Raw genomic sequence first — 24,329 nt, 5'->3', positions numbered from 1 at the left:
GTCTCTGTAGATCTTAGAAAACTATGTCTAGATTTAAGTCGTTGACGTGCTGGCTGAGAGAAGCCTCCTCGCAGGATTGCAAGACATCCGGGCGTCCCCTGGGCAACGTCTTTGTAGACGGCTGATTCTCTCACCACAGAAGCGACCAGCATGCCCACAGGCTGAGAAAGGCGGTATACAAATATAGTAAATAAACAAACAAACAAACAAATATAGGATCTTATTCAGCTGTGAGGAAGTGGCCTGAGAGTCTGCTCTGTATGGCAATGAGAAACAACAGAATAAAAAAACATTAACACCAGAACAGGAAAAAAATCCTAGATGTCCCCATCAATCGCACGTACAAACCATCCACCAAAATCCCAATATCTGGAGCAAGAAGCATCGCTAGTAGGAGCTGATGATCTTCCCATGGTATGTTACTAATGTAATCCCCCTCCTTTACTTTATATTACAGTACCATATAATATAATATATATTTTGGTGATTTAAACCCTTTCACGCTATGCAAGAGGCGACAATGCTTGGCTCCTTGCTACTGAATCCCACCACCAGCCTTGAAATCCCTGGGAAAGAAAAACTACATTTCCCATGGGGCGGCGGGGCTCCGCGCATGCGCCGGCACTCCCAAGGGAACCTCTGCGGCGAAGTGGCGCTCCCGATTGGCTGGAGCCCTCCCCGATGTGGCTTCCCATTGGCTGCCCGCGAAACTGGGGCCGATGCCGGAAGGAGGAGGAGGAGGGACTGCCAAGCGTTATGGCGGCGGCTGAGTCTGAGGGCGCGCAGGAGATGATGGAGGGTGAGTGCATGCTGCCTCTGTCCCAGGATCTCATCCCAGATTGTCTTCTTATTCCAGATTATCAGGCAGTGGAGACCCAGGGCCCTTCCACACAGCCATAGAACCCAGAATATCAACATTATCTGCTTTGAACTGGGTTATCTGAGTCCACACTGCCAGATAATACAGTTCAATGTGGATTTTGTACAGCTGTGTGGAAGAGGCCTCAGATGGGAGCGAGGGTGCATCTGTACTGTGAAATTAATGAGGGTTGACACCGCTTTAGCCACAATGGCTCAATGCTGTGGGATCATAGGAGTTTAGTAAGACCTTTAGGCTTCTCTGCCAAAGAGGGCCAGTGCCTCACTAAACTACAACTCCCAGCATCACATAGCATTGAGCCATGGCTGTTCTAGCGAGATTAACCCGCTTTAATTCTGCATTTTTGTGCTGGGGCAGCTCCTTTCATTGCCTGCCACCATCTCTACATCATGCATGGGCAAACTTGGGCCTTCTAGGTGTTTTGGACTCCAACTCCCACCATTCCTAACAGCCTCAGGTCTTTTCCTTTTCCCCCTCAGCTGCTTAAGCGGCTGAGGGGGAAAAGGAAAGGACCTGAGGCTGTTAGGAATGGTGGGAGTTGGAGTCCAAAACACCTGGAGGAAGGCCCAAGTTTGCCCATACCTGGTCTACACTGTAGAATCGATGCGTTTTGACATCACTTCAACTGTTAATGACTCAATTCTATGACAGCCTGGGAGCCGGAGTTTTGCAAGGGCTTAATTAATCCTTCTCTACTTAAAGAGAAATGCAGTAGTTCTCCTTGCATTAGGTAGATAGTACTCCTGTTGTTTCTTCTGCTGTTGCTGTTTCTGCATTTCGGGCGCATCCCCACTGCAGAATTAATGCAGTTTGAGACCACTTCAACTCTCCTGGCTCAATGCTATAGAATCCTAGGATTTCCAGGACCCTTCCACACAGCCCTATACCCCAGAATATCAAGGCAGGAAATCCCACATTATCTGAGTGTGGACTCGGATAACCTAGTTCAAAGCAGATATTGTGAGATTTTCTGGCTTGATATTCTGGGATATAGGGCTGTGTGGAAGGGCCCCCAGTTTGAGGAAACACCAGCACTCTTTTCAAAGAAGGATTACTAGGATGATGATAATATGTTGTGTATTTATATGTTTTCAGTAATTGCAATTGATCTATTTTAAGTTATGTTAATTTGACCTATGTTTTGTTTTAACTGTTACTGTTAAACTGTTTAAACCGTCCTGAGTTCCTTCCGGGAGAGGAGGTGGGATATAAATAAAACTTATTACTATTTGATACACAACAAGATTAGTACACAGCAAACATGATCACTATGCTGGCTTTTGTATTGGATCACACCTTGGACACTTCCCAAGTGTCTTGGACTATGTGATGTATCGGCAAATAATGCATGCAGATCTGAGTTGGGTGACCTTTTAGTTGGCAGATGGTGATTTTGTCAGCGCCAATTGTTTTTAAGTGCTGGTCAAGGTCTTTAGGCACTGCACCCAGTTTGTCAATCACCACTGGGACCACCGTTATTATGAATAATAAACATTATTATTATTATTATTATTTTACTGACACAAAAACAGTATGTCACAGCAAACGAGATATATATGCTGGATTTTGTATCACAAAATCACAAGTTGAACACTTCCCAAGCGTCTAGGACTGTGTGATGTATTTTCGAATGTTGCGTGCAGATTTAAGTAAAGTGGTCTTTTGCAATTGACAGATTGTGAATTTGTCAATGTTTATTATTTCCAAATGCCAGCTGAGATCTTTTGGCACAGCACCCAGTGTGCCGATAACCACTGGGACCACCTGTACTGGTTTATGCCAGAGCCTTTGCACTTTGATTTTGAGGTCTTGATAATGGCTTATTATTATTATTATTATTATTATTATTATTATCCTTCTCTGTGAAGGAGTGTTGGTGCTTTCCCAAACTAGAATACTTGTTGTTGTTGTAATTGTTGTTGTTGTTATTTCTTACCTGCTGTAATGGCAGGTTACAGCACAGATAAGAACACACAACCATTACGTAAAATACATATATTGAAACATAGTTCAATGAAATACATAGGAGCCCCCGGTGGCGCACTGGGTTAAAGCCCTGTGCCAGCAGGACTGAAGACCGACAGGTCGCAGGTTCGAATCCTGGGACAGGTGGATGAGCTCCCTCTATCAGCTCCAGCTCCTCATGCGGGGACATGAGAGAAGCCTCCCACAAGGATGATAAAACATCAAAAATCATCCGGGCGTCCCCTGGGCAACGTCCTTGCAGACGGCCAATTCTCTCACAACAGGATGCTCCTGACACGACAAAAAAAGAAAGAAAAAGAAATACATATCTTAAAATACACAGAACAAAGATTAAAATATAGCGAACACAAGATGCGAGTTAAAAAATTAATGACTGCATAAAACTACAAATCGCATGATTCCATACCATTGAGATGAGGCTGCTAAAGAGCAGCCAGACTGCATTAATTCTCCAGTGTAGGTGCACCTGGGGAAGATTTTTAGGAAGAAGCTGCATTTGACAGCTTCGCCCGAAGTCACACAATTCACTGCCTCCTAGAATGTCAACTTTAGCAGCTACTGACTCATAGCTAAGGCAACTCCTACCCATCTTTTATAGTCCTTTGCTGATTCTTCTTTATTTCCCATGAGTTGCTTCCCAAATTGAACCCTCTACCAGGCATGGGAAAACTTCAGCCCTCCCGGAGTTTTGGACTTCAAATCCCACATTTCCTAACAGCCGACTGTTAGGAATTGTGGGAGTTGAAGTCCAAGACACCTGGAGGACCTAAGTTTGCCCATGCCTGGGCTAGCCCTAACTTCAGCCTTTGCCTGCTGAGATTTACCTTGAAAAATAACAAATGGGATACTTTGTTACAGGGCAGTATAGAGACTAAAACCCAAATACTTGGTTATATATTCTTTTCTCCAAACTCAATGAGTTTGGAGAAATTTGTTCTTGATCATTATGCTTTTATTTACTACATTTCTCTTCTGTCCTTTGTCAAAGAATGGCATCTTCACTGTATAGTGGGCCCTTGATATCTGCTAGCATTTTATTCAAGGATCTCTCATGGGACCCAGAATCTGTGGATGCTCAAGTTATATATCATTATAAACATTGGCACAGTAAAATCATTAGTGTCATATAAAATGAAAAAAACAGGATTTGCTATCTGAATTTTTGGAACAAGGTATTTTCAAGTCATGGATGATTGAATCCATGCATATGGAGGAGCCAAAAGTATATATTTATATTCACATGTATATGGATTTTGTATTCTGTCATGTCATTGCTCACTGCCTTGAGTCTCTGTGGGGAGTAAGGCGGGATAAAAATACAGTAAATAAATAAATGTATACAAAAAGAACATTTAAATTTGGTGTAGTCCATGATGAGATATTTTTTTATCTGTGTAAATATATACTTTAGCACATAGTAGATTGTGAATACAGTATATATGAGACCATTTAACAGAACTGCTGTTTGGCTGCATGTAATATGTCTGCAAAAGTGTTTGCTGTCATGTATGTAATAAATTCCTTTTCGGCACTTACATATTTGAATGTGACAACTGTGTTTTTAGTACTGCAGAATGATAGACCATAAGAAATGAATGAATCCTATGACTTTGAATGCAAGAGGCCAGAGACTGGTACTACAGCTTATACACTTACACAAGTCAAGAAAGTACAAATTGGCCGCTTAAAGGGATTCAAGACTAAGTTACATCTTTATTTATTAAGCCAGTATGCAACAGACAGATCATATGAGCTCCATGACCTCCCCATTAATTCAATTACTGCCATGTGAAATGTTTGCAAGACATGACTTAGTTGTCAATTTGGCCTTCAGATAATGTGCAGACTAATATTCAATTTGGGCATGTAGGTATGTTTAGCTTCCCAATTAGCAACCTTACTCTTTTGAGCTTGTCCCCAAGGCAATATTCTTTATATACTTCCCAGGAAGTAAACTGTTATACTTACTAAGGCTTCCTTCTCAAGAAGCATATATAGGATCTTATTTCACCCATGCTCTCATTTTGTTGGTTCGAAGTGTTTTTTCCCCCCTGAAATAAATGTAATGACGACGTTTACCTTTTAGTGGACAGGAGGATCGAGTCTGAAGAGTCAGGAGATGATGAAGGAAAGAAGAAAGGGGTTTGCCTAGTATCAGACCTCAGTCAACAGAGCTTAAGAGACGAGCAGAATGGTGAAAATTCGACAGGTAAACTCTTGTTCAAATAGAGAAATGGTCTGCTGTGTTTAATGTGACAGTGGTGCTGCTTAAGACTTTTCAAAATCTCACCTCGCCAAAGTGTTAAGAGACAACTAAAGATGTTCCTTTTGGGAAGTGATTATATTATGTTTTTTACCTCTTATGCTATTAAATATTTTGCATCTTTTGAATTTATTTGGTGAATTGATTGCATAGCTATAGTTGTATATGGCAGATTAGTTAGTCATTTTTCACAGGGACTGTGAACATTAAATTAAACATAGCAGCTTGTGTTAGCCCGGTTGTGGAGGTTTTGTTGTTGCTTTGGTGGGTGTTCTTCTTTCCTCTCTTAATCTTATATAATACCTGCAGTAGCCTCCACATAACATGAGCTGGCAGCATATAGTTCTTTACCTAGCAAAGAATAAACACAGTTGGAAGAGAGCTAAACATAGAAGAACTATGGATCTAAAATCAAGATGACAATTTCAAAAAAATATTTTTCTGAAGATTGAAGGGACACATGTTTGATCAGATCTCTCTTAAAAGTAAAGAACTGTGTTTGGGCGTGTTTTTCTGTGAACAGCAAGAAAAGGCTGTATATTTTAAAAGAGTATTTTGATTTGACATAAAATACATATATTATTGCAGTAAAAACAGAAAATGTTTATGGACAATGTGAAAGAAATACCTTTTCTTATGCTCAGTCATCATAACATTTTAGGGTGAGATTTTTATTTTGAGTCAAAAGCATTGCATGCACAAAACTGATAAAAAATAGAAGGAGCACAAGCGGCTAAACAATTTTTGACCAAAACTGGGCAACAGCAACCGTATTGTCCGTAGCTTTAAAAAAAGTCTTCTTCTGTACATGAGACAGGGCATTGTGGACAAGCATACAGGTGCAGAGTTGTTTGTTCTGCTCCATAGTCAAACAAGGTGGAAAATTATTTTAGGTAGTTCCATTTTGCCAGGTTGTCTTTTGATCTGCCCGCTCCACTTCTGAGTCTGTTCAGGGACTTCCAAGTAGACCATTCTTGTTTTGCCCCTGGAGGCAGACCCTTATGGGGGGCCATCCAATTGAGATTTCCTGGTTTAGCTGCCCAGAGGGATATTCTTGCTGTTGCCAGAGGATCATGAAGAGGAGTGGTGTTTCTCGTGAAGCTTTTCCTTGATTTGAGTCTTCTGGGAGGAGGCTGATAGCCATGCAGTGGATGACTTTCACAGTCTTCAACCTTATTTCTCTCTCAGTTAGCAGCAACTTCCCGTCGCACATCCAATGGGGGGGGGGGGGGGGGGCAATGCCAGCTACCTTGTAGAGTCTATCAACAGGTGTAGGTTTGAGACATCCTGTGATTACTCTGCATGTTTAATTGATGCTATATTCACCTGCTTCGCGTGAACAGAACAGACTTATGCAAAATAGGGCAGGCATACTCAGTGCTTGAGTAAGACAAGGCCAGGGCTGATGTTCTTATTAATTTTGGGTCTGCACCCCATGTGCTGCCAGTAAGTTTCTGCAGGATGTTATTGCATGCAGCTACTTTGTGCTTGATGTTCATGCAGTGTTTCCTAACTGTTGGTGTTCGATCTAAGGTGACACTGAGATATTTAGGATAGAACATCCTTCTAGGGCAGTGGTTCTCAACCTGGGGGTCCCCAGGTGTTTTGGTCTACAACTCCCAGAAATCCATGCCAATTTACCAGCTGTTAGGATTTCTGGGAGCTGAAGGCTAAAACATCTGGGGACCCACAGGTTGAGAAGTACTGTTCTAGAGATTGATCTGCCTGAGGACCAGGAAGAAGATGTATTATTATTATGTTTATTATGTTTATTTATACCCCGCTTTTTCTCTCCATAAGGAGACTCAGTGGCTTACTCAAAGATGTTAGTGGGGGAGTCCTAATTATGTAGTGTCATCAACTCTGAATGCAGGGGTGGTCTGCCCACAAACCCACCTTGAGCAAATTAGAGTTAGTGGAGAAAAGAGATCCCCCCCATTTGTTTATCTGAAGAATAAATGCACACAGAGGGTTTGAATGTAAAAAAGTAACATCACTGATCTTCATTTCTCCTTCCTCACAGTCATGACTGTTGCCACCTTATTGTTTTCATTAAGGCATGAGTTGAAAAGAAATATTTGTAGTAATTGTGCAAGCATTTGGGAGATAAGCAAGTGCTGCTTTTGTTCTATTCTATGTTATTAACACTTTCATTTTTTATAACTATGGTGTCAGAGTACAGTGGGCCCTTTGGATCTACAGGATAATCGCTTCCCATATCATTAAATGGCAACAACATAAACATGCATACTTTTGCTGCCATTTGGTAATATGGGAAGTGATAATTCACACTTAGTTGAATTCACAGATCTGTAGATCCAGAGAGCCCACTGTAGTATTTTCATGATGGATGACATGGCTCTGATTAACCATATCCAATATAGTTCAAATTAATTGAATCTGTTACGTTGAGCTTTGCATACCAAATGTGGATGAACCACTGATGAGCTTTGTGAACATCCCCACACTTAAAAGAGGAAGAACTTGTGAAGGTTGCATAAAGTGAACTGGTCAAATGGACACTGGCACATAGTATTCAAAATCTAATTTCTCTTGGTTATTTTATTTATCAAATCTGTTTTATTTTTGTTCAGTTTCAGCATCTGCTATAGGGCAGGTATCTATTTACCCCTTGTACATTTGCCCTCAAAATGATATATAGCTTTCTACCAGTGCTCTGTTTTAGCTGAGAAGTCCGAAAGTGGACCATTAGGAGGACTTTTATGTTGTGTTTATTGCTGTATATGTCAGACAAAATTAGACTGGCAGTTTGTTACAGTCATCTGCCATCCAGAATTAGGCTGGACTAAATCCCTGCAAAGAACAGCTTCTGAAGTACATTTGGGTGGTCTGTCAATTCATGGAAGAACAAAAGGAAGCAATAAAATGAAACACACAACATTCCTGAATCCAAAGCATAAGCATTTGTTGGGGATATGTGATCTATGTGGGTTACATATTCCATATGTATTATGCACACTTAAATGAAACCACAATCACTGTCGGTTATTGAATAATTCACTGTTTCAAATAAAACATTTTTGTTCCAGACCCAAACAAATTGGTGTGATGTGATCAGGGATAAGAACTGTGTAGTGTTTCAGATAATGTTCTACTGAAATTCCTAGTTTTCCTTGCTGTTGAGGGAAATTGTTTGAGATGGCTGTGAGACTTGTAAGTACAGTAACTGCACAATTTTAAGAAAGCTAATGTGGCACAGTGATTTGTGTACTAGACTACAACTCTGAAGTCAGGGGTTCAAATCCTTCCTTGGCCATGGAAATCCACTGGGTTACATTAGGGCAAAAAACACTCCCAGCCTCAGTGGAAAGCAGTGGCAATCCCTTTCTAAACAAATCTTGTCGCCGTACGTCAGAAAGAGCTTGAAAGCACACAGCAACAAGATCAGCAAAACCAGGCTTTCCAACAGAAGCTTTGGTTGAAATGCCAAGCTAAGTAAATGTCATTTCCAACATATGGCGTAAGGAAGATCTCTTGCTCCTTAGTTATTTTTCAGCTGATTTTGTTATATGATAGCAGTGAAGGGGGACAGTGAGAGTCTTAAAAATATATGTGAAGACCTGTGTGACTGATACACCCTCCAGTTTTTGTTTTGTTTTGTTTTTCATGTCAAGTTGCTTCTGGTGTGAGAGAATTGGCCGTCTGCAAGGACATCGCCCAGGTGATGCTTGGATGTTTTACCATCCTGTGGGAGGCTTCTTTCATGTCCCCACATGAGAAGCTGGAGCTGGCAGACGGGAGCTCACCCCACTCCCCGGATTCGAACCACCAATTTTTCAGCCAGCAGTCCTACTAGCACAAGGGTTTAACCCATTGCTTCACCGGGGGCTCCACCCTCCAGTTAAATATTTGGAATGGTTTAGTGATAGTGGTGTTTTGTTCTGTCATGAAGACACAAAATTGGTTTATTAGATTAGATTCCACACAAGGATTACAAAGGTCTGTAATTCAGTCTTGGCTTCCAAATTGCATAACTCCTTATGTGAAGTTGTATAACTCCTTAGGCTTATCCAGAAGAAGCACGTGTAGAAAATTGACATTTCCTTGTCAACTTGTTTACCATCCTGAAACAATCTCTTCAACGAGGGCTCTTTTGAACAGCATGATCATTCTCTAAAATGGGAGCAGGCGAGCTTAGTTGGGACGTAATGGGAGCAGACTGTCTGGCTCTGATTTTCGTAGGAGCTTCATGAACAAATTGCTGGGACAAGAGATGGATGAGACAGCAGCAATTGAGGCAGCTGAAACAAGCTTTCCTAATGTGTTTTTAATGACAAGATATCCTACGATTATGCAGAGAATTGTGTTAAATCAATTATCAATGCCTCTATTGTTGTTGGTTTCCTTATCCTGGCTTAAAGGTTTATAATCTTGCTGTAGGTTCAGTGCAGCAGCTGGGTTGCCCCCCTCCCCCCCCCGGCTCAAAAAATTGCTGTGATGAAGATTTGCACCATATCCTTCATCTTCTCCATTAGCCTTCTAACAATTTAGGCTCCCTCTTTGCGTTTTGCCTGAATGCCTCTACCTGCAGAGCTCACAGGAGGAACAATAACAAAATTGTCCGCTAACTTCCCACCAGATTAATTGTGAATGTATCTTACAGTCAAATTAGCAAAGTGGGCAGGTGTCCGCTTTGTGTACATTTGCAGTATTAATTGAATGGTGACCTTTTCACAGCAAGCCTCATCTGAAGCCTGGAGTTGGTATGCCAGCCTATTCCCAACCCAGTGCAAAAAAAAAGAAAGAAAGAAAGAAAGAAAGATTTTGTCTTGATTAGATATCTGTAGATTGATAGTTTAGTTGACTGAAAATTGTTGTGATGAGAAATATCATTTACTTGGTCCATTGCCTTTATATATAAATATAATATATTATCATTAGGAGAAGTGCTTGTCTGATAGTAGGAAAACATGTGGAAGTTTTGAGCATAAAATTCAAAACCTACCACCCTTCTGAATCAGAATGGTGTTAAATACTAGCCTATCTGTTCCTTCCCAGTTTGCCCCACTTTAATTCCTTTGGCCTTTGGTCATCCCTTATCTCCCTGTGTGCGTGTTATTAGAAAATTGCCCACACTACTACAAAATCATTCCAAAATTGGGATTTATTTGCATCCCACCCTTTAAAACCAGCCAGAAATAAAGCTGAATCAATAGTGGAATTATTTCATTCCTGTTCAGCCTGCTTTCCTAATTATAATAATATTAATAATATTAATAGCAATAATAATGTTCAAAATGACTTTTAGTAATCTAGCATGAATACAAAATAACAGGACTCAGAGATCCAAGAAAACTCCATGATAGGCTTACCATAAGGCCACCATAAGTCGGAAATAACTTGAATGCAAATGACAGCAAAGCAAAATAAGCCAATTAAAAATAAGTGTTCCAGGGATACCTGAAGGATAATGATGACGGTACTATAAGGGCTTCTTTGAGGAACAGATTCCAAAAAGAGGTGCCACAAGAGGCAAGGCACAGTCTCTGATCACCACACTCTTTTCCTTCAAAGGCAGTGAGATGAGAGAATGCCTTCCAGGGTATTTCTGAATTGCTGTGCCAAATAAAGGCTGAAAAAGCATATGGGAATATGAACTAAAAGACTGTAAGGTAATCTCATAACATACCAAGTTTGGGTATTCTTTATTTCTTGGCCCCAAAACTTTAAAAAAGTATGCCTTCTTTCCTCTTTTCGTTTAGTTGTTTTTCATGAAAGTTTCTTGACTAGCTTGTGCTGATTTCTGCATTGGTTCATGGCACTCTGTGGTTAGGAGCCCCCAGTGGCACAATGGGTTAAACCCTTGTGCTGGCAGAACTGAAGACCAACAGGTCAGAGGTTCGAATCCGGGGAGAGAGCGGACGAACTTCCTCTGTCAGCTCCAGCCTCCCATGCGGGGACATGACAGAAGCCTCCAACAAGGATGGTAAAACGTCAAACATCCGGGCGTCTCCTGAGCAACATCCTTGCAGGCAGCCAATTCTCTCAAACCAGAAACAACTTGCAGTTTCTCAAGTCACTCTTGACACGAAAAAAAACTGATTGAAGAGTGATCAAGCATAGCCATCATTGTGCTACCTGACTCCTTTCCTTAATGTGAGATGTCTTTGGTTTCTTAGCATTTAAGTTGAACGGGCATAAGAGTGCATGATGTCAGGCATTTCTGGACCATTTAGTGGGGAAGATGAGCCTTGAGCCCATGCTGTCCACTCCCCTTCTTCCTTCTGGCCTCAAAAGTAGATGTCCCACATAGCTGTATCAGAAGAAGGGAGAGGAAATATGCATGGAAGAGGTTCAAAAAGTGCATCTAATCTAGTTGCAGTTCGTATAAGAAAGCAATGTTCCAGATACTTTTTTCCACCAGGCAAAATATCCCAGGATCTGATCCCAGATTATCAGCTTTGCACTGGATTATAGGGGTCTACACTGTCAGATAATCTGGGATCATCAGATAATCTGGGATCGGATCCTGGGATATAGGGCAGTGTAGATCTAGCCTTTGTTTGATTGCCAACAATATGTGTCTCATCTTACTGACAAAGTTGTTCAGTATAAGAAAAGCCAGCTTCATCAACTCAGGCCATTACTACAGAATTATTATCTGTTGAACCATTATTATATAATCCTTTTGCTCCCTTTTCAACTGTAAGGAGTACCCATAATACTTTGCAGAGCTTCCAAAGCAAGAAAGACAGCTCTCTGTCCCAAGAAACATATGAGATGCATGTGTAGTGAACAGCAGAACGGGGAAGAAGCAAGCGGCAAAAAGGAGCAATGCGAGCCAATCTGATTTTGTAGATGCATCCTGTGGTTGAGGATTCAGAGTGAAGCCAAACAATTTGAAGGGCAAGGAATACTGAGGGAGAGAGATGGGATTTAGCACGTCAGTGTTGCATCATTTAGGAAAGCAGGCATCCTAGTCAAAAGAGAAAGATAATGAATTCTTCAGTGCAAATCCTGAGTGCTGTTTCAATGTGTTGCTCAGTAATACATGAGAGAAAGAATCTACCCACCTTTCAAATGGAGAGCAAGCTTGAATTATTCAACACAAATCTCTGAGGTCCACCTCCACTCACACTCTGGCAGGAATAATCCATGTTCTAACTTCAAAGCAGTATTTTTTTTCCAGATTGCTGGTACCACTTAGCTCATTCAGTGCAAGGCATAATGCAGTCTAATAAAAATGTGATAGCAAGATGGCTTGCGCGTGTATGTAGCTTGTTTTTCAGTGAATAGGAGTGTAGGTAAAGTACAGTATGAATTTGTTAATTGGTGAGCCATATTATCCCAACGGAATAAGCAGTGTTTTCACTGTGGAAACCTGAGAAATGCACAAAGAACCTGAAGTTTCTGCTAACTGTTCACAAACCAAAGTATTTGTCATGATTGGCCTACTTTAAGCAATGAAAGACCATGTGCATATTTTCCAAGGGTGTTTTGGTGTTACTTGCTTGTGTTATAAGCTATAGCCATTCCTAACTAGATGAATGACCATTATTTTGTTTTCTAAGCCAGCCTTAAAAAGACTAGGGTGAACTTTGTACAGCTGCTGTCTGAACACATTAGATGTTCCCCGGTCTCCTTAAAGCATGCTTTCTTTTGTGGGAATGCTGACTTTGCAAATGTGCTTTCAAGTGATGGGCCGCATAGATTTACACATAGTGCATTTCCTCTGTTGCAGTGGACACAGAGACACCAGTGGACATGGAGACGATTAACCTGGATCCAGAAGCAGAGGTAATATATTGTGTTGTCAAGGGCTTTCATGGCCAGAATCGCTGGATTGCTGTGAGTTTTCTGTGCTGTATGGCCATGTTCCAGAAGCATTCTATGTGTTGTTGAAGGATTTCATGGCTGGAATTATTGAGTTGCTGTGAGTTTCCGGGCTATATGGCCATGTTCCAGAAGCATTCTTTCCCGACGTGGGCAAAATGTCATGTGAGAATGCTTCTGGAACTTGGCCAGACATCCCAGAAAACTCACAGCAATCCAGAGGTAATATAGGTCCCTTTTTCATATTGTATCAGTATTTGGGAAGAACACACAGCTCTAGGTAAAAATCACTTGACCTTGAGTCACTTAGCATTGTATCCTGTGTTGCAGAACGTCCAAATTTTCCCTTTAAGAAAAACTTAGCTTCACTGTAAGTTGAATGTAGAGAATATTTTGGATGAAATAAGCTGGCGTATAACAATAGAGTAGAGCATTCCAAAGGTAGAAAATAGATTTTGTTTATCATTGATTCTGAAGGGCATAAGGGTATCTTTCCTCCTTTCCTCTTATAAGATCTGCACTGTCAAAATGTTTATAATCCAATGCTATGGAGCGAAACTCTCATTCGTTTGCAAGTCAAGCCGCTCCACTTGAAGAGTCTGTCTGCAATTGAACCTAAACGTAAATTTCCAGATGGCAAGGAGATAAAAGGCACTCTACAGCTACTCCATCAGCTTAATGGATTTCCTACCTATTAAAAAAAAGAGAAAAAGTTGCAGAAAATGAGAGTTTGCCAGTAGACTCATCTGAATCCTCCGGAAAACTCACCAATTCATGATAATAATAATAAAAAAAACCCTCACCTAAAGGACTTATATTGCCTACTCTCTCTATGTGTATATCTCACTTCTGGAAACTGAAAGCAACTCACACAACCTGCCCGGGAGTGTGGTGGAGGCTCCTTTTTTTTTTTTTTTTTTTTTTTTGAGGCTTTTAAGCAGAGGCTGGATGCCCATCTGTCGGGGGTGCTTTGAATGCGGCTTTCCTGCTTCTTGGCAGGGGATTGGACTGGATGGCCCATGAGGTCTCTTCCAACTCTATAATTCTATGATTCAAGCGTGATCAAATATTAAAACTTTTGCAAAGGGTTGTCTGTTTGTTGTAGAAGCTAGTTATGTGCACGGTTGGTAGGCTTGCCCTTGCAGTGTCACCAGATCACCCCTTTTCCTTGCATAAAGCAGTGCCCAATGTGCTTTAAAACATTTTATTGTGGCTACTTGCCATAGTTTTCTAAAATGGCTGACTAATGTACATGAAATAACATCAGCATATGTGTGGCATTTTCAAAACTGGGAGCAGGAAGAAAGGCAGATTGTTTATGTGTAATGCTCAAATAAGAGAAGAAGCAAAAAAAGAGAGGATGCCTTAAAGAAATGATCCTATAGCTGAGGAACGTGGGCGCTGTGTAGCAAATTGGGTAGAAGTACAGATTTGCTTTGATCTAAACTGGCTATGTCCACAAATATGAGCTCTTTTGCATACATTCGCTATAAAGTCTGTTTTAGAAGAGCTCTTTTCATTTATTTGGCTGAAATACTGAAATCATCCCCTGCAAAATGGCGAAAGCAACTTATAGCTTGTCTGTCTTTCAGGATGTTGATCTGAATCATTTCCGAATTGGCAAGATTGAGGGGTTCGAAGTGCTGAAGAAAGTGAAGGTGAGCGAGTCTCTTAAAGAGTACTGTCTCATTGAGCCAGGACAACTACACAATTTTTGCATAAACATGTCTGTACCCAGTAGCCCTTGTTCTGTTCTATAAGAGGAACGTAGCATAATCGTGCAGTTTGTTCAGTTCTGGAGCCGTGTAAGAGGTGGAGGGACACGTGAGGGGAAGAGAGAGTGCAGCTGAGGATGTCGAGAGGGATAATATGATATATGTTCAGCACTGGGGTTAGTGCTGGCATGGGCAAACTTTGGCCTTCCAGGTGTTTTGGACTTCAACTCCCACAATTCCTAACGGTTGACAGGAATTTGCCCAAGGCTTGGTTAGGGACCCCCATGAAAGTGGGAAAACTATGATTTTTTTTTTTTACCTGAGAGAAAACCTCTCTAAAAATCACTAAATCATCCAGCGTGACTCTGTGACAAGCCTGCACAACCTGTGGCCCTCCAGGTCAGCTCCCAGAATTCATGACCATTGGATAAGCTGGCTAGGGCTTCTGGGAGTTGGAGGCCCAAATACCTGGAAGACCACAGGTTGTGCATCACTGCTCTGTGGTAACTTCCCGTAGATCAGTGGTTTTCAACCTGTTGTTCTCCAAGTGTTTTGGCCTACAACTCCCAGAAATCCTAGCCAGTTTACCAGCTGTTAGGATTTCAGGGAGTTGGGTTGATAACTACTTCATTTTTATTTTAACCAGAAATATACATCAAGTTTCATTATGGGAGTGGGGGGCTGGTATGCAAACAAGTTAGAAAATAGGCTGGTCAATAAGGTGCATAGATCATATAGCAGCGTAGTGATAGAGCAGTTATAACAGGGTCATTATAGCTTGAAGAGTGCAGTAGTAAAATACAGGAACTTAATTATAGGCCATGTTTAGGGCCATCTGTCAAAGGAATTGTCAATCAAATGCACAATGGAAAATCCATGTCTTTAGTTCCTTACGAAACGTGGAAAGGGAATGTGCTAGCCTGAGCTCCCTGGGGAAAGAGTGCCAGAGTCGAGGGGCCACCACCAAGAAGACCCTCTCTCTTGTCCCCACCAGCTGCAGAGGGATGACTATATTCCTCTGAAAACCAAACTATATGCAGTCTTGGAAACACATGATTCTGGTATCTTTTTTTTAAAAAAAAAAAACAACTACAACTTAAAAGCAGACATGGAGATGAATTAGTTCAAAAGAGTAGGGTGGCTATGGGGGTGTTTAATCTTCTTCCCATCCAGGATCACATTTCCCTGTTGAAAGTAATGATACTGGCAAATCTACTGGCAGCTTTGCTGGAAAAATAAATAAATGGAAGCAATGCAGGGCTTGTCATCTTTTGCAAGCAGGCCTAATAACAATTGCAGTGGGATTCTCCTTCTTAAGAGCAATAAATACCTCTTTCCCGCAGCACTATTGCCCACACAGCTGAAAAAGAAAGCCAAGAGATGTGGTTTTCCATTTCACTTTTAATTTGTCGTCTGCCTTCTCAGTTGGGCAATGCAAAAGTGTGCTGTAAATGCCATTTTGTACTCTCTCATGGCCCTAGAACTGCTCAGTTTGGTTATCTCCAACATTGTTACCAGTGGTTCTTTCTGGTGGAGATGCAGAATTTTGGCTGCTATATAAAGTTACATAGTGGTAGCAGGGAGATAGGTGGGAATCAAGGGAGGAAAAATAGAGGAAACATTTGGAGACAGAGAAAGGGATTGTCTCCACAGAATGGTATGTACCTTCCACGTCATTGCTTTCTCATTTTGTTTATCTTTTTTTCCCCACCCATTAGACTCTTTGTCTCCGTCAGAACTTGATTAAGTGCATTGAGAATCTGGAACAGTTACAAAGTCTCAAAGAGCTGGATCTCTATGACAATCAGATTCGAACGATTGAGAACTTGGATGCTCTGACAGGTCTGGAGTGAGTATCTGGACAGAAAGCAAACAAGCTATTTGAGCTGACAGTGGCAACATATGCAGCATTCACTTAAGGCATTTTAATGCACTTGTTCTATGTATATCTATCTGCATAGGAAATCAATACTGTGGATCAGGGACAGGAAATCTTTTTTTATGTTGAGGATCATATTCATTTGGGATATAGGCAACCTCATAATTCTCTTCTTCCTCCCCAGCCTACCTGCCTAGGACATTAACTGATAATTACTGTGGTTTTTTGAAATTCAGTTTAGGACTCAGAAAGTCCTACTGACTTCAACAGAACCTGCTGCTGAATTCATAGGCATTAAAACTGGAGGACTTTTGTCTTCCAAATAGTCCAAATTTACTTTGTTGTCCAAATAAATTTTCACTGGACAGCATGACCAGTGAAAATGTATTTATTTATTTACTATTTTTATACTCCGCCCTCTCTCATCCCAAGGGGACTCAGAGTGGCTTACAAGTTTTATGTATATACAATATATTTATTATTAGCATAGCACAATATTAGTATTATATATTATTGTATTGTACTATACCATTATAATGCAATATTATTAGTAATATTACATATTATATGTAATATCTAATAATTATTTTGTATTGTTATTAATTTTATATGGTATTAAATTATATTATGATCGATATATGTACATACAATATATTATATTATTGGCATAGCACAATATTCGTATTATATATTACTATATTATATTATACCATTATAATGCAACATTATTAGTAATATTACATGTAATATATAAAATATATAATAATTATATAATTATATTGCATTATTATTAGTAGTATTATATTTTTTTACATTATAATATTATTGTCAATATTATATGTACATACCATATATTGTATTATTAGCATAGCACAATATTAGTATTATATATTACTATATTGTACTATATCACTATACTGCAATATTATTAGTAATATTACATGTAATATATAATATACGATTATTATATTGTATTATTATTAGTATTATATTGTATTACATTATAATATTATCAATATGAACTTATAATATTATTATCAATGTTATTAATGAAAAGGATTTCTAGGTGTTGGTGGTCCAAAGCATTAGGAGGGCCAGATATTTCCCTCCTTTGCACTATTGTATGTGTACTGAGAGATAATGGATGGATTAGTAGATCACTGAAAGCCAGGGTCAAATGCCCATTAAACCATCATAAAGCTTCCTGGAATATTTTGGGGTCGCCTGTCTTAGGCTGCTGTGCTTCATACAGCTAAGCATGACATTAAAATAGAAAACAGCCATGTGTCTAGCATCCCAAGATCGCTGGGGAAAGAAGGATTTGGTGAGTGTGCTCTCATATCATTTTTATTCATGTTTCGTGTGTTTCCTCTTAGGGTCCTGGATATTTCATTTAACATATTACGGCACATCGAAGGGCTCGATCAACTTACTCAGTTAAAGAAACTCTTCCTTGTCAACAATAAAATCAGCAAAATCGAAAACCTAAGCAATTTACAGCAATTACAAATGTTAGAACTGGGATCTAATCGAATCAGGGTAGGTATTTATTTCCATTTGTTGGCAAGTATCCTTCTTGGGCACAGCCCGTCCAATCAGACATAAAGGGAAGGAATACTAGGTTTAAAAGTATAGGCATCCTGGAGGGGGAGGTATGTATCACTTCCTTTTGTAGTGTGGCATTAGGAAGAGTATGCATTCTTATGACATAAAGTTTTCCGTTATCCCTCTTATTTATCAGAAGGCATATTACTGTATATACTTGAGTATAAACTAAGATTTCAGTCTTTTTTTAGACTGAAAAGCCCCCCTCGTTTTATACTCGAGTCAAAATTATTTATCATTTTACTCTGTAAGTATTATTTTATTACATGTATTATTTTACTCTTATTTATTATTAATAATAATAATATTACATGTATTATTTTACTCTATTATTATTATTATTACATTTATTATTTTACTCTCTTTAATATTATTGGAAGGATACATAAACCCATTTACACTGAAGAAGGTAGAATAATGATTTAATCAGAGTTGAACAGTCTCATCTTAAATTACTGTTTTATGTAAATATTCAAAAACATTTAACCTACTGATGCCTCAATTATTGTAATTTTATTGGGATCTATTTTTATTTTGAAATTTACCAGTAGCGGCTGCATTTCCCAACCTCAGCTTATGCTTGAGTCAGTATGTTTTCCCAGTTTTTTGTGGTAAAATTAGATGCCTCAGCTTACATTCAGGTTGGCTTATATTTGAGTATATACGGTGTTCCTCCTTTTGAGAAAAAATCAGAATAAACGTGTTAGAGGCAGAGGTGCATCATAATATATATTGTGGCTGCCACATGATTCTTCCAATCAGTGTGGGGAGGGACATAATCAATTCTTATGTAAAATGCCCAAATATTGAAAACTTCTGGAGAAAAATATTATGTCCTTTGTGGCTTGCTTACATGTTGATTATGACTTATACCTCGCTTTCTCTCTCTTCAAAAGAGACTAAAAATGGCTTACAGTTAAAGCAAATTAAATCCAATTTAAAACATAATGTCCAAATTAAAATAGAATTAAATTTAAAAAGCCAGCGATCAAAGAATAAGGAGGAAAGTCTGTGATCAAAACACTCATCATCACAGAGGATGTGGCAGCAGCACCCCCTTGTGGCCAGAATCAAGCATAACCTCCAGGATGCTGAAGTTGGAAAAGTGCCGACACATACCTCCAGCTATCTGACTGTCCTGTATGTCTAACGGCATCGAATGTTTGCTGTGTATGTGTTCTGTGATCTGTCGTGATTCCACTTTGAATGCAATTTTCCTGCTTCTTGGCAGGAGGTTGGACTGGATGGCCCATGAAGTCTCTTCCAGCTTTATGATTCTATGAATATAAATGTTGTAAATAAATAATACATAGCATGAGACATAATTTCATGAACATGATGAGTACCCATGATACATTGCCTTAGGGCCCTTACTGGGCTGAGAAGTGAGAAATGCTTTCAGTAATGCCCAAAATCATTGTAAAGAAGTGGCTGAGGCCATTTGGGTTTGTTGTTGTTTGTTTGTTTATACCCAACTTTTTCTCTCCACAAGGCTGGGATTCAGTCCAAGTTAGTGACATGTTTTCTGTGGTCATTTTACAGGAAATTCAAAATATTGATGCTTTGACTAACCTGGACAGCCTGTTTCTGGGAAAGAACAAAATCACCAAGCTGCAGAACCTTGATGCATTAACAAACCTGACAGTACTCAGTATACAGGTACCTCCACATTCTGTTTTGTATACCAATAGGAACATCGTTCAGCCTTTTGTCTCGTCATTATGTAATCTTTGCAAGCAATGACAGTATTGCAAACTGCTCTTCAAAATATTCTGTTAACTTTAAGCTTCTGGTTCAGAATTAAAGAAACTAACTGTACTTCAGAGTACTGATCTATGACCTGCTGCCTACGTGCAAGACTGCTCTGGGTCCCCCTCTGGGTGAGAAGGGCGGGGCAAAAATATGCTAAATAAATAAACAAACCCTCCTAATTTGAATAAGCCTAGGGAATGATGCCATCCTGCTTTATAAAGTGGTCTAAATAAGATGGAAAGTATTGGTCATATTTTATTGTAATTTTTACAGGGGGATATGCTGTACACTTATTGTTCCTGTTGTCCCCAAATTCCCGCTTGGTGTGATTGTTAGGGAAACACAGATCACTGTAAAAGACACAGTTGCTGTAAAGCTAAAGAGACAAGTAGTGAAAGATCCTAGTGAAAAATGTTCCTGGTTATACATTACTGTTTTATTCATATGTACCAAGTAAATCCCATGTTCTAGACATAGTGTGGGTGCACTGTAAATATGATGTTGATTTTATTATTCTGGTCTGTAAGTGAAATAAACCAATTCATTCATCAGGTGTAGAATAGTAACAATAATCATAATAATAATCAACATCTTTATTTATACCCTGCCACCATCTCCCTGAAAGGACCTCAGGGCAGCTCACAAAGCACTCCAAGTGCCGGACATAATATAAACAATACGTAATCATATAAACAATGGCAACATAAATTTAGAACAGGAAACACACATAAAAGTCACATAATAAAAATTTTAAAATTCATAAAACAGCAGTGCCTCTAGATAAAACTGGCTGTCTTCAGTTAACAGCCCAAATGCTTGAGTGAAGCAATCAAAGAGTCCTCAAGTCTAACCATTAAAATCTATTCAAGATCAAAGACCTGTCTAAAAAGCCATATTTTAGACAGCAGCGTCTTCTACTTCATTAGAATCACAGTAGTATCTAATGGAAGGAGAATATTGTATCGTGCACTGTTGAAACTCTGTAACTAATTTTTCACAAAAGTGAATATACTTGTTGAGATAGAAGTGACTGTTTAATGTACAGAGGAAGATTGAAGGCATGTCAATCAAGATCCATGAGTATCAGATCTGAGCTATAATATACAAGATCCAAAGAACATACATGTCTTAATGTGAATTTGTGAGGCTCTGGGATGACAAAAACATGAATCTTGTATGCATTTGTCCTTATGTTTTACTAAAGTTTTATTCTGTCATTTCTAACTTCTACTGTCCAAAAACACGGTTGGTTAAGGTCAATCAATCTTAATAAATTTGTTTTCTGTTACTCCTCTAGAGCAATCGATTGACCAAGATTGAAGGGCTGCAAAATTTGGTGAACCTGCGAGAGCTGTATCTGAGCCATAACGGCATAGAAGTCATTGAGGGGCTGGAAAACAATGTGAGATGCTATTTTCACCTTAATTGGTTATCATCATCTTTATAGCACAGTCCTTACAGAGAACTGGAAACATTTTCTCAGCTTGACATGGATGGTTTTGCTTGTGATTTGAATAAAACAGATAACACAATGATCCTGATGGGTATGATAAAAAAAAACTTTAGGTTTATATAGCACAAGAAAAACTTTTGAAATAAAATATATGTGGACATGTTCCTGTCCCGGAAAGCTTAAAGTCTAGAAGGGGGCAGAAATGGAGACCAGGTTGAACAGAAAAAGTGTATTGCATTTATTTATTTTATAATCTTTGTTCCAATAGTTATATAAATCCACATATGGTTCCCCAGTGTTGTTGAACTGCAACTGCGGGGGGGGGGGGGGGGGAGGGAAGAATAAAATATAAACAGGGTTGGCTAAGGTTAATCTTAATAAATTTATGGAAAGATATAACCCACTGAATTTTTTGGAAAAAAATGGTTTTCATAATCTTCTTGAAAAGAAAATCCTTTCATATCCATTTGGCAAATGTTAATCTCCATGAACATCTGGAGACAACCTTTTGAAAACCACTGGTCAAGGAAAGGTATGACTTTGTTAGAAGTCAGCCCTTTGAAAAAGTGATGTTCACAAGCATGCATGTAATGGCACACAGGAAACTCAACTACTAAACTGATAAAACATGTCTTTGAACTGTTTCCCTCTCTTAGAATAAACTTACAATGGTGGACATTGCAGCAAACAGGATCAAAAAGATTGAAAATATCTCCCACCTAACAGAACTCCAGGAATTTTGGGTAAGTCTGAAACTATCAGTTAGATCAGTGGTTCTCAACCTGGTGTCCATGGATCACTAATAGTCCCCAAGAACAAAAATATGGTCACCATTACTACACCGTTGCAATGAGAGTGACTGGTCTCGTGAAACGCCCTTATAGTGCCGAGGTGATAGGGATGTCGGGAGGGAAGAGGTTGACTACCCACAAAAGGTGCGACAACAAGCCTCCTGACTGCTGCTTCGCTTCCTCCCCCCTCCCCCCCCTAAGCAGAGCCGTTCCATGTGGTACCTGGAAGTCTTGGTGTCCTCATTTTTAGGCCTGTTCCTGGGGCCATTTGGGGTGCTGATTCAGAAAATGCACTGGATAGAACACATAAGCTCTAGATTATTAAATATGGTTTTCTGTGGGGGAGAAGATGGCATATGTTCTGTATGAGAAACTAGAGCTGATGTGGTCTATCCTATGCAATTTTCTGAATCAGCACCCCAAATAACCAAACCAAATCTAAAGTTGACCAAAAACTGATTGGCAACCCCTTTGGTACTAATGTTGAAGAGTGGTCCCTGGTCAAAGTGGTTCTTAGTCCCTAGTCAAAAAAAAAGGTTGGGAACCACTGCGTTAGATTGTTTGAGTGTGTTTATTGAGCAGCAGAATAGCAGCTTAGACACTTGCCTTTTTATCTAGCCTGCTGCGTGCAAGAGAGTATCCAATCCTATTGAGTTTGTCTCAAGTTGCCCTCAAGTGGTCAGAAAATGGAAGCATCAGAAAAGCTTCTTTAATATGATGTTCAAGCAGAATCTGAAATAATAATAATAATCATCATCATCATCATCTTTATTTGTACCCCGCTACCATCTCCCCGGAGCCCCCGGTGGTGCAGTGAGTTAAAGCACTGAGCTGCTGAGCTTGTTGATCGAAAGGTCGCAGGTTCGATTCTGGGGAGCGGCGTGAGCTTCCACTGTCAGCCCTAGCTTCTGCCAACCTAGCAGTTCGAAAACATACAAATGTGAGTAGATCAATAGGTACCGCTCCGGCGAGAAGGTAACGGCGCTTCATGCAGTCATGCCGGCCACATGACCTTGGAGGTGTCTACGGACAACGCTGGCTCTTCGGCTTAGAAATGGAGATGAGCACCACACCCCAGAGTCAGACATGACTGGACTTAATGTCAGGGGACTACCTTTACTTTTTACCATCTCCCCAAGGGACTCTGTGCGGCTTACATGAGGCCAAGCCCAAGATACATCAAACAAAATCAATAAACACAACAAACCTGTTGGTTCAAGTGTGGCATACATTGCTTCTTTGGGACCAACTCACATACTTTGCCATTACATCACTCTTCAATTTAAGTTGAACTTGCTTTAAATAATCTTGTACTGCCTTTGAGTTGAAACTTCTCTGTAGCAAGGCCTTTTATCTCTGGCATGTTGCTTCCCAACTTCCTATTTCCCTGCGCCTCAGCTATTTTCTGTCATACTTTTCTCACAGTGGTTTGTCTACAGCCCCATCTCTTTGTTCCCTTTCCCTTGTTGAGCTTTTTATCAAACTGAAGTTGATGGAAATCCTCAGAGGTTCTTGGGAGCTGTAATTGATCTTGAACATGTTGCATTGTCTGTTTTTAAATTGCCAACTATTTTGTTTTTATTTTATATGTCCTCCAGATGAACGACAACCTCATTGAGAGTTGGAGTGATTTGGATGAGCTGAAAGCAGCCAAGAACTTGGAAACAGTCTACCTAGAACGAAACCCTCTCCAAAAAGATCCCCAGTATCGACGCAAAATCATGTTGGCCCTTCCATCCGTCCGGCAGATAGATGCCACTTTTGTCCGGTTCTGAACCATCTCCAAACCCCTGTCTTCTTCCCTTGCCTTCCTTCCTCTCAGAGTGTCACAGCTGGAATTTTTATCCACACTGCACCCTCTGTCTTCAGCCTATTGACACTTAACAGATCAAATGGCCAACCAAGAGCACTGGTAGTAGACCTTGAATATAATGCACACTCTTGTTGTTTTGGAATATTACTATGACTATTATTATTATTATTATTATTAAATCTTAATGTGTGAGATTTCATGTTTATTCTTATTGGACAGTTCAGCAGCATGTTCAGAAACAGATTTTGAGACCTGAGTACAATGTGCGGTCTGTTTAGAATTGCTAACCCATTGGACTTGCTAACATTTCAGTTAGGTGTAAGCCAAAACACCTGGGGACCCACAGGTTGAGAACCATTGACTTAAGGGTTAGAAGGCATGATCATCAAGTTTGCAGA

At 39.8% G+C, this 24,329-nt stretch overlaps 1 protein-coding gene across 1 annotated transcript; it reads left to right on the top strand.

Moving 5' to 3' along the window:
• The first annotated feature begins 591 nt into the window (after positions 1-591).
• Positions 592-24,125, top strand: PPP1R7 (protein phosphatase 1 regulatory subunit 7). Its single transcript, XM_060767951.2, has 10 exons — positions 592-799; positions 4,953-5,075; positions 12,832-12,887; positions 14,516-14,581; positions 16,357-16,487; positions 17,894-18,056; positions 19,665-19,781; positions 21,172-21,276; positions 21,984-22,070; positions 23,717-24,125. Exons 1-10 carry the CDS (start codon positions 592-594, stop codon positions 23,891-23,893), a joined length of 1,233 nt encoding a protein of 410 aa, XP_060623934.2. The 3' UTR covers positions 23,894-24,125.
• The last annotated feature ends 204 nt before the right edge of the window (positions 24,126-24,329 follow it).

This window comes from Anolis sagrei, chromosome 3 (genome assembly GCF_037176765.1).
Source record: "Anolis sagrei isolate rAnoSag1 chromosome 3, rAnoSag1.mat, whole genome shotgun sequence".
Lineage (NCBI taxonomy): Eukaryota > Metazoa > Chordata > Lepidosauria > Squamata > Dactyloidae > Anolis > Anolis sagrei.
Note: the sequence above shows the minus strand (reverse complement) of the source record. Positions and strands in the feature narration are given on the sequence as shown.